The sequence below is a fragment of the Pecten maximus genome, chromosome 19 (genome assembly GCF_902652985.1).
Source record: "Pecten maximus chromosome 19, xPecMax1.1, whole genome shotgun sequence".
In the NCBI taxonomy this organism is placed as follows: domain Eukaryota; kingdom Metazoa; phylum Mollusca; class Bivalvia; order Pectinida; family Pectinidae; genus Pecten; species Pecten maximus.
In genome coordinates, this window is record NC_047033.1 from 6,573,434 (window position 1) to 6,585,268 (window position 11,835).

The 11,835-nt window shown below is 35.9% G+C and overlaps 1 protein-coding gene across 1 annotated transcript; it reads right to left on the reverse strand.

Annotated features, from left to right (window-relative positions):
• Positions 1–3,928: 3,928 nt before the first annotated feature.
• Positions 3,929–11,071, reverse strand: LOC117318068 (cell wall protein IFF6-like). The gene is made up of 2 exons (XM_033873070.1): positions 10,984–11,071; positions 3,929–5,076 (listed from the first exon to the last, which is right to left on the reverse strand). Exons 1-2 carry the CDS (start codon positions 11,069–11,071, stop codon positions 3,929–3,931), a joined length of 1,236 nt encoding a protein of 411 aa, XP_033728961.1.
• Between the last annotated feature and the right edge of the window lie 764 nt (positions 11,072–11,835).

Below are 11,835 nucleotides of genomic sequence, written 5' to 3' on the forward strand. Positions count from 1 at the left end.
AATTCAACATCAGAAACATACAATATGAAAATAAAGACAACACAGATACTTATAACATATTCATATTTATCAATTATTGACTTCTGGTGAGGTCAATATGGTGTTATACTGACCTGGTAAAATCGCATATTAACCGAGGACGAAAGAGGTAGATTTGACCATATCTAATATCAAGATATACTACTTCTTTGGCCTACTCTCTAAATTCCATTTACAAATCGATCAACTGCCTTTAAAACATATTGGATGGATTATTAGTTTTGTGGTCGCCAAAGTGCTTTTTACACTCAGCTTTCGTCACTTACACCAGAAAGAACCTAGAAAGAAGAACAGCTGTTTGATGAGGTTTATATTTGCATATATACTCTTTTACTAAAATCATATTTGCTTGGCCACGTTGTCTGAAAAGCAATATGGCGACCACATGACTAATAATCCATGCAGTATCTGCTTTTATCTTTGTAATTTTCGACTCCTTTTGAAAAGCCTATATCAAAATCATATACATGTAATATAATAAACGCCCCACCCCACCACCAGTTTGTAAATTATATGACGGGAACATCACAACGGAAGCAGATGTCGTGAATGAAAAGAATATCCTTTAGGAACGTCTGGTTAGGTTTCCAGTGGGATCTTTCCTTTGGTTAACGTGATTATCTATGGTTTGAAATAGTGATATATATCATCCTAAATCGCTCCTAGCGCTAATAGTTTTAATATATACTACTAAAATAACAACATGCCATACAACTCGAGTTACTTATCATAGATTTTTTGATAAATAAACAATACCTAGATTCGTCATATGGTCATATGAACCCCCTCCCCCTATCCCCTCACCACCACCCCTTTTACTTCCTTACCATCCCTTTTACTTACCATGATATAGTACTGATATATTATTGATACAACATGGAAACGTCATAACACCGCCCTGTTATTTCATCTTTAGCGATAAGAAATTTTTGCACGATCATCTGTTCCTTATTGAGAGTTATTCAGCCAATCATTGGTAACGACGTAAAGAAACCTGTCACATATGATTAAAGAATAACTTGTTGATAGCGAGTTCCAAATGTTCACCTTCCTTTTTTTAAACAAATCTTGTAAAGCTGTTTACCTGTGTGATAATATAGAACGGGGAATATACCGGTTCTATAAAGTAAATATAAAATGATTCTTTATTGAGCAAATTATTGGAACACCCGGATATAACATGTTAACATCAATTTCGTATCTCTTATCATAATGATATATTCAATACATGTCTATTCATGAATATAAACCGTAGCTATTCTGTATTTCAGTAGATTGTTAGTGATGCTAGAAGCCAAACGTCTGGAAATCTAGGACATCAGAAAATAGAAAATGGAACTAAACTTGTTGTTGTTGTTGTTGTTGTTTGTGGTGGTGGTGGTGTGGTGGTGGTGGTGTAGCTTTTATTATCACGGAGTAAATTCTCTTCCTGGTGTTATCATCAAGAAGTTAAGTGTGGGCGTACCGTCTTATATAATGAACGAATTACTTGTCAAACCTACCCTCCTCTCACACATATACGTATTTAAAAGGGCAATACACTCCTTTATACAAGTCGTATCGATATTGTTTATTGTAGTGTAGTATGTCGCAGTGACAGGGTGCAACATTCAGGTAACTATAAAATATTTAACTTGGATCAATCTAGAATGTTCAAAAAAATGAACTTTATTGAAATGAAAATACTTAGAAAATAGTCTTGCATGACCAAAATGTCAACTCTGTATAAGCAAACCTGTTTTGGTCACCTGATCCAGTTACCCAAGTAACATAATTCCCGGTATATGAACCTCTGTATAAAGGAAACTGCCTATTAAGACCACTTTCGTTGTTACATGGCTTGTACAGTCAGGTTTGGCTATGCCCTTTAAGGCTCCTTGTTATAAAGAGATTTTAAATATGTGAGTATGGACTAATTTTTTTTCAAATTAGTTTTTCTAAGCAATATATTAAAACCATAGATAGATTGACGGATGCTAATTTCTCTGATACATTTCATATCGCGTAAATGGGTGTTTCGTATGGTATATGTCATTAATCTTGATACGTCATCCAATAGTGTAGGCAGAATGAGCATATTCAGATATGCCTGGAATGTAAATGCTCTTGACTAGACATGCAGTGTAGACACGCACCTTAGTTTAAGACAGCGAATGCAACTTTAAATGTCTACGGTATTAAATTGATGATAAAACCATTTCTGCTCGATAATAAATGTTTTTAAAATGAAAATATTTATGTAAACAACTATTCCCAGTCTTAGTTATCAACATCCAAGTTTACTGCTATCATTGCTGTCGAGTATAGATATTTACTGTTCTACAGTTTTCAAGCATGTAATCGAATGACGACTTATATGTTAGATTACGTAAAACATTTTTATGTAATATTTCTTTGACATTTAATCTACACTGATGAATTATTCATTTTTCATTCCTGAAAGATAACAGTATAACCACAGAGAAAATTGTACAAGGTAAAGGGTTTCGTGTGTTTGTATTCTGTTGGCAGTAACAATGGAAGGATTGAATAAATTGTCATTGCTTGATTTCAGCACATTACTTATTCGTTCATTTATCCGTTCACTCACTCGATCACAGCAACAATCAATCGATCAACGCACTTATACAAACATCCCACACTCTTCCCTTCCGGCACTCATTCTTTCATTTATTTTTACCTGATATTTTATATCCTGACCATTCAATCGTTCGGTCAAAGGGCATTATCTGTCACATTCAAAATAAGAACTTTAGCGTACTGTCTGGATTCTAACTACAGCTGAGAGGTACACGTATGTACATTTGTCATCTATATTTTTTACAAGTAAACAGTAAATAAACAAAAAAGGAAAATAGAGAGATGTGTGTCGAATGAATCTTCTCCTGCGTGAGGACACAAATGTATAATCCATGCCTGCTTTTGATCAATAAAATTATTTTGAACCTGAAAAAAAAAAAAAAAAAAAATAAGAACTAGCTATAGTGCCAGCGGAACCACTAGGCATATATAAAAACAACAACATCGAGAGTCTTTGACAGGTCTTGGTGCCCGATCACGTTGGTTTTCTCTGGGTACACCTGTTTCCTCCTACAGTTAGAAAAATTGTAAAATGAATAAAGTTCATATATATATATTTCACAATTTTATAACACGCCTGACTTCATATCTCACTAGGAAATAGAAATTTTCCAAATTAGATTTTGATTTCGATCATAAAACTAGTCTGCAACCGTCACATATGACGTATGATGTAGTTATGGGAATAGGATAAGTTAAGCTATGACGATGAAGCTTCCATGCAGAACGACATACGTTCACCTACCTATGTAATCATGATGCAAGTTAATTTTCTTATACATCATAATCATATATTAATCATTAAGAATTGCATGTAACACTGCACCTATAATTCTTCCGGGACGCTGTGACATTCCTATGAATACCTGGAGTGACTTATGATGAGCAATACACATCACCGATGTACACTCACTAAGTACACATACACCCTATACCTTGAGAATGCATTGACGTCATACAGGTAAGTTTGGAGGAGTGATAAACCCCATCCGATCAGTCGAATACCCACCCTAGTAAATGGACGAGGTAAACATGGTTTTAAACCAGTCACTATCACTGCAAGATGTTTTAAACTAGTTAAAGTATCAACATGATAATAAAAACTCATGTTTAGAAATTTTAACATGGTAAACATTAAAACAACACAAAAAAATTATGCAAAGCATTTCAAAAAAGGAAAAATATCCAACAGTTAAGAAATTAATAAGGATTCTATTGAGAGAGCAGCATGTCAATTAACATTCTAAGTGGCTAGTATATATATGTCAGCTTGTTACATCGGGCATATGGGAAATTTGCTTTAGTCTAGTCACAGGGCTTCAGTTACTGAGGTCAGACCATCGTCCCTAAAGTTACTGTTAGTCACTGAGGTCAGACCATCATCTCTAAAGTTACTGTCAGTTACTGAGGTCAGACCATCGTCCCTAAAGTTACTGTTAGTCACTGGGGTCAGACCATTATCTCTAAAATTACTGTCAGTCACTGGGGTCAGACCATCGTCCCTAAAGTTACTGTCAAACACTGGGGTCAGACCATCATCTCTAAAGTTACTGTCAGTTACTGAGGTCAGACCATCATCTCTAAAGTTACTGTCAGTTACTGAGGTCAGACCATCATCTCTAAAGTTACTGTCAGTTACTGAGGTCAGACCATCATCCCTAAAGTTACTGTCAGTCACTGAGGTCAGACCATCGTCCCTTAAGTTACTGTTAGTCACTGAGGTCAGACCATCATACCTAAAGTTACTGTCAGTTACTGACGTCAGACCATCATCTCTAAAGTTACTGTCGGTTACTGACGTCAGACCATCATCTCTAAAGTTACTGTCAATTACTGAAGTCAGACCATCATCTCTAAAGTTACTGTCAGTCACTGAGGTCAGACCATCATCTCTAAAGTTACTGTCAGTTACTGAGGTCAGACCATCATCTCTAAAGTTACTGTCAGTTACTGAGGTCAGACCATCATCTCTAAAGTTACTGTCAGTTACTGAGGTCAGACCATCGTCCCTAAAGTTACTGTCAGTCACTGAGGTCAGACCATCATCTCTAAAGTTACTGTCAGTCACTGAGGTCAGACCATCATCCCTAAAGTTACTGTCAGTTACTGAGGTCAGACCATCATCTCTAAAGTTACTGTCAGTCACTGAGGTCAGACCATCATCTCTAAAGTTACTGTCAGTCACTGAGGTCAGACCATCATACCTAAAGTTACTGTCAGTTACTGAGGTCAGACCATCATCTCTAAAGTTACTGTCAGTTACTGAGGTCAGACCATCATCTCTAAAGTTACTGTCAGTCACTGAGGTCAGACCATCATCTCTAAAGTTACTGTCAGTCACTGAGGTCAGACCATCATACCTAAAGTTACTGTCAGTCACTGAGGTCAGACCATCATCTCTAAAGTTACTGTCAATTACTGAGGTCAGACCATCATCCCTAAAGTTACTGGAGGTCACTGAGGTCAGACCAAGATATCTAATTTTGCTATCAGTCAGAGAGGTTTAAAGTAGTCATTGTTTGGTAATTTTCGAAAATACTTTTTCAACGATGAATCTAAAACCTTTCAAACAAACTTGGTGCAATCTCCCCTTTGAATCGCCAAGAAAATTATACGTTTGACTGTGAACGAATGCTACCATTGTACTCTTTATCGCTCTTAATCTACAGTGAGGTATTATCTTTGCCCAGTCCTTATGAGCAACACTTTATTGGACACGGTAGCTGGTGAGAGGTATGGCCTTTGGCTGGACTACTGGCGGGTTCAGTCACTAATAGGTCATTGACATTGTTCAAGGTCACATGTTTCTATTTACCTTACTTTGGTGACTGAAACTATGTTTTTATCAGGCATCATTTGTTTTTCCGTTATTTTCCTACTGAAAGGTGGTCAATGTTACAAATTATTAGACAGTATAAATACTGACATAGGTGCCCTTATAATCTACGCATATGCATGACTTAAAAACAATAGTCAAATACCATCCCTTGATTCAAATCCGTCCCCGTGCATTTCTGTCCGGACTGTGAGTTTTCTGGAGTATCGGCGTCCGGATTATCGCGGGTCCACTGTATATTGCATATTGAATGGATGATAAGACAATTGTATCAGCAGGTGGTGGTTGCTTTAGGAAGTTCCATGAAAATGCGTTACAAATGTTAAGCGAGAAAAACGCATTACCTACTTATATTTAACACATATGGTCGGATAAAAACATCCAATCAAATAATTATCCCATAATTTTCCTGTAATCGGTTTAGTAATAAACATATTCTAGATATTCCAACACCGAGCGGAACTCCTATTAGGAATTGTATCCCGTTATTTCAATACTTAGTCTTATCTGATTGGCTATTGGGATTGACGGTTATCATTTGGTAATTTCTGTGGTCATATATGTATGACAATACCAAAACTTTCCTTTTACGTGATAAATGAAAAAGGGAAAAACGATGTGAATCATTCTAATGATGATTAAATTTCAAAGTATATATATAAGAATGTTTGCAACATTTTTAGGGGAATCTTATATTCGTTTTCAACAAGATCTATCAGAAACATCACGAAATGGCATCTTCTCTTATCAGAAACAAGCTTAATGAATATTTATTTCGACTATAGTTTCCGAAGTATAATGTATTAAGAATTTGAAATATAATTGTGATTATGATGATTATGCTACTAAGAAAACAGTCTTTCCATCTCGTTTTTGGTATCCGGGTGTATCTTGATTTACAACAACATTTCAAAGGTTTTTCTGCTTACTGGATCATTTTGTTATGCAAACGCACACTTGTTGTCTAGATGTTTTTGCGGTTGCTCAGCCAATCACAATCGTCCTCGTTTGCAATATATCTCCCTATATACAATTAGAGATAAACTAAGTTTTGACCTATGTTTTTCCTATATCGCGGATGCAGGTGCAAGATATCACTTATCTTACGATATTTTGTCACCTAGGAACAGTACAGTTATATCGAATGACACTGCATGACAAGCCTTTCGAACATGGTAACGAATGTATCTGTAATCAACCTCAAAGTGATTCCACAAAAATTACAAATATCATGCCGTCGTCAAATACGAATATCATACTTCAGACCTATTTATGAAGCAGTCATTAAAGCTGAGAACAACAGACCTGGATCTAGTTTCATTAAGTATTTTGTATACATCTTGTTGATATTTCCATTTTGTTTACATTTAGTCATAAATTTTCATTTGTAATTAAAAAAGTGCTAATGAAGTTGAATTGGATTTAACGTGACTTTATGATACGAAATTCAATGATCAGAGTAAAAGTACATGTCGAGGTCATATTGACATATTTGGTAACACTGACAATTTGATGTTAAAATGTAGACTGTAGAAACTATGTCACCTTGCACAAGGCCTTATTATCACACAATGCCCACGTGTTAATTCTATATCTAACTTTTAACATTATTACAGATATCAGTATGCTCTGCATTACAACTGAGGTATAGTGCGCCACATGTAAGTAAGTAAGTGTTTGACTGAAAATGTCATCAGGGCAAGCTATCGTCGATTGTACCAGGTTCTTTTGTGACTGAGTGTATAGCAGCTTCATTAGATTCAGTTATTCATATATGGTGTGGGTTATCTGAAAAGATTTCGTCAGACTGCATGATCGTACAACCGATAAACTGATTGTGTAAATGAAAAAAACAATTTAACATATCTTGATATAACAATACCATACGCTCTGCACAACTGTACCCCCAAAAAAAATATGTACTATTCTGATACTAAATCACGCGATACGGAAAATGTATATAAATTATGTTTTTCTCAAGCGTGGAAAGATATGATTTAACATCAAGTTTAAAATATTGTCGTTTAAATCATCTAGGGAATAAAGACGTCACCACGATACTCTTACTTAAAGTGCAAATTCTTAACACCAGGGCAAAACATAAGTTCACGCAGAGACCTTTGAAGCATAGCAGGAGAATATCACCAGGTGTAACCGTAGAGCAAGCGTCTTCTGTCTTAATGACGACAATGGCCATGCAAATTAATATCTCAATTTCATAAAATGGCAATATCAATAACGATTATCAAAGTATAGTAATACAGTATCCTGAATATATTTCAAGTACTGTAAACCAATTATCTCATCAGACATATTCGCAAATGCCTGACTTCGCGAAAGCTGATCTAAAAATAATTTTAAATTCGCGAATGATGAGCTATTAGAACTATATCGGCACACCCACCGATAGGTTGGTTGCCATCAAAAGGTGTTATTTTCATACAAATAATTGCGAGGGATTTGAATATTCGATAGACTCTCCTCGCGTATCCAAGCGAAAATAATTCCCACGTGAGATATAAGTGATTTATAGCAAGTTAATATGACGATGATGAGCATAGGTCCCTCCAACTCCATCAAACTAATTTGTAAGCATTTGAACAAAAAAGAAACGGACTGCAGCAATTGTATAGAATACAATACATTATCTAGCACCTGGGTGTACAAAAATAATTGCTGCATATAGATATGTTCTGTAGGGAGACACAGTCTTGAAATTATTCAATTGATTTTAGTGACCACTTTAACAAAAGATGCATAATCTTTTAGCAATTGTTTGCTTCACATTCGTTCAATCAAGTATTTCTCACGGTAAAGTTTTTCCTTTTTTTTTCTAGCAAAATGCCATTCTGAGATATAACAATGTAGCATATCGGCATATAACCCTTGACGACACGAGATAAACATCTCTTTATGACAGCAGGAGATCATGATTTGTCATTACAATACCTATTATGATATTCTGACATTCAACTTGTAAGCAGCCGAGACAGATATCATCCTGTAATTCGACAACCTTATGCTAATGCTTTTGATGGATCATATCTTTGATGTTAATGTTTTTGTAAGTTTTTTCACTCCTAAATCTCGATACTAAGATGGATGTCAGTCTTTAATTTATGCAACCTTGAACTCTATATGGTCCTAATAAGAGACATCTGAGACCACAACACACAGTCTTGGAAGTATCTTTATGTGGACAGAGTAAACATGTAGGCTAATATAACCAGTCGTACTGACTTGTTAACTAAGCTGTAATTTAGATCCAAAAACAGTAACCAGGAAACAACAACATAGGAACGCAACCTTAATTCACATTTAAATCAATGCGCAACTTTAAGGAGAATACGACAAGTTATCCCGAAAGGGTAAGCAACTTCCATAGCTCCGCCGACACCCTGTAGTAAATCGATTTCAAATCTAGGTTATTTCAAATTCTCAGAAGTCGGAAATTATTGGAACTTTAAATTTGAAATGACAGATTGCATCAAAAAAAAGAACAGGAGAAAAGCTACCTGTGTGTGAACCTTAGATCAGATCATAACAAGATAGTAGATTTATCCGTTCGTATCAGTAATAACTGTCGGAGTAGGGACTGTTTTTCTTTACTTCAAACATTAATGGATGAACTCCAATGCTTCCCAAATACAAATTTGCACCAGGTTTAGCACATTGCAATTGCATTATTTAATGAAATATATCTGGATGTAGGGTAAGTTATTTGCACCATGGTTTCCTGACCGTATGCGATTTCCTCGAGGTTTTTTACGCTACTGTTTCAGTTAGTATGCACAAATCCCAGACGCGTGGTGATGACATTGCTATGGCCTTGAAAACACGTTGGTCTAGACATTTACAACACTTAAGTTAGGCCTTGGTCCGTATATGACACACCATGCCCAGTACCTACACAGTGGGGGCATTGACCATCTCCTCAAGATAAAAAATAACTTCATTGTGTCTGGTGAAATAGAAGCTGTTTTAAATTAGAGGTTTGGTTGGACATTCAATATGAGTTCTGCCATCTAATTAACCTCTCGGTAAGGCTTCATCTGATCTTGAAATGACCATGTGTAATGACGGGTAACAGGCACGTATTCAATTTATGTTCTTTTCATCTACAAAATTACTAAGTTTGGTTTCTATAGGGATCATTGCCTTCCAAAAATACTTGTCCCACTGGGTTCAATTTTTTTGCAAATATGATAAAAAGAAAATATCGTTTTAAAGAGCTGAGATCAGCTTGGAAGATAGAAAAAATTAACAGTGTCTTCTCAGTTTACCAAATACATTTCACGAGTGGGGCTAATATTTTGATGTTTTTTTAAAGAATATTAGCCACCCGAGTAAAATACATTTTGTAATACTGAAGACACTGTTAGATATTATATTTATTAAATATTATAGCAAAATATACCGGGTCAGCTTTTGATTTCCTCCATTGTCGTTTGTAAGCTGGTAAAAATGTATTCTACCATGTTTGCTATGTAACGCCGGTTTTGATTGGTTTAAAACCATGTATTATTTTCCAATAACCCACGCTCGTGCCAATAATACACGGTCGTGTGTCACGGCTATCACAATTTTAAATATCTAATATTCACCCGTTTCGTAAAAGGTTACTATAGCCGAGTGGGCTAATGGGTTAGTCTTTCAATATATTTTTATCACGACGCGAGTTCGAATCCTACGGAGGCCCCCCATTTTTTCTTTTTCTTTTCTTTTTTTTTATCCTTTTTTTTAAATTTTCAAAATCAATGCCATATGATAGATGCTCTTGATCGTAGTACTGTATATTTCATCAACAAATAATACAATACTCAAGAAATAAGGTTTTCCCGGGGTTTCTTTGCTGTTTTTCTATTAGAAAGAGGTCGATCTCAGAACTAAACAGTACATGGTAGAATAGAAATAATCAACTTTGACTCGTGTATTGTTGCAGGATATACAACTCGGACTCGGATATTTTGCAATTTTAATTAATAACTCAGGCCTGCGGCCTTCGTTATTAATTTAATTGCAACATATCCTCGTCCTCGTTGTATATCCTGCAATAATACACGAATCATCGTTAATTATTTCTTAATAAATGACGTGCTCTTGTGTGTGTAATCAACATGCCAAAATGTTCTCCACTAATCTTTGGTTTGTTTTTGTTTAACGTCCTATTTAAGGACGTGTCAGGTTTTGGAGGTGGAGGAAAGACGGAGTACCGGAGATAAAACCACCAGCCTACGGTCAGTACCTGGCAACTGCCCCACGTCGGTTTCGAACTCGCAACCCAGTGGTGGAGGGCTAGTGATAAAGTGTCGGGACACGTTAACAACCCGGCCACCCCGACCCCTTCTCAACTAATCAGTAAGAGATTGCACAAAAGGTTTTATTCGTTCAATCATTGAGAAACATTATCTGGAGTGTCAATGATTATCCTCATATTTGACATGTTTTTTTAGATTTGCATTAGCTAACTAACGTACAACATTTTGACATTTACAGAAATTAAGAGGTGTATGGTTGCTGGCACTTACAGATGACCGCTAAAGGCCCAGAGTATTTGGCATTTGTCCTTGTCGGTGGACTTAGTGTTTTTCCGTCACGTGATTGCGGAATGTACATTATTGTAAAAGTAATGAATACCAAAACAGTCACTTGAGGTCACAGACGTGAAGTCCCCATTTGTCTTAGGTTTCGTTTTTTGTCATCCATGAAGTACAATGTAGTCTTAAATTATAGTTATCTCTGTATCTATATCTGGGGTCAAAATCATAGCGATTTACATACACCGTGGATTGTATTGTGTCCGTGAACTCTCATCGTGCGTATGAATATCAAAAACGGGGGTAATTTTCGTCAGCTTACATCTCAATTTACGCTTTCTAACGAAAGTTGGGAGGGTTGATGAAGGGTTGCTGTGATAGTAAGCAATGATCACGGCTACTGATCAGTAACTAATTTCAAATAAGACCTATTTTAGCCGATATTATAACCGTATACAATTTCATAGGTATCTATTGTCTCGTTCTCGTCTGTCAATATCCTTTACAACGTGTCTGCAACTATGGCATGACAAGATAACTATCGTTACTTTGGCACGCGTTCTGGACGATTTAAGTCCCTTGTATTCTAAGATCGACTGATATAATATTTCAACATCACTGTTGTAGTGGACTTCTCAATGTATGACTATTACTTTTTAATCCCCGTAATTAAGATGATCAATTAGCCAGTTTGAATATAAATAAATCCTAATAACCTCATGACCATTGTAGTCCAATGTAACCATTAACGTAGTGGACAGTTCGTTAATGCCTACCTATCGCGTAATTAGTAGATGCAATACTTTTTGAATTAAGCCGAGTCATGACTTCTTTTGCAATTTA

Excerpts from the sequence above, each read along its gene's own strand:
- LOC117318068 (XM_033873070.1), bottom strand. The coding sequence starts at position 11,071 with ATGTACATTCCGCAATCACGTGACGGAAAAACACTAAGTCCACCGACA. Across the intron at positions 5,077-10,983 it reads TGGGCCTTTAGCGGTCATCT|TGACCTCCAGTAACTTTAGG; the intron begins GTAAGTGCCAGC and ends GTCTGACCTCAG.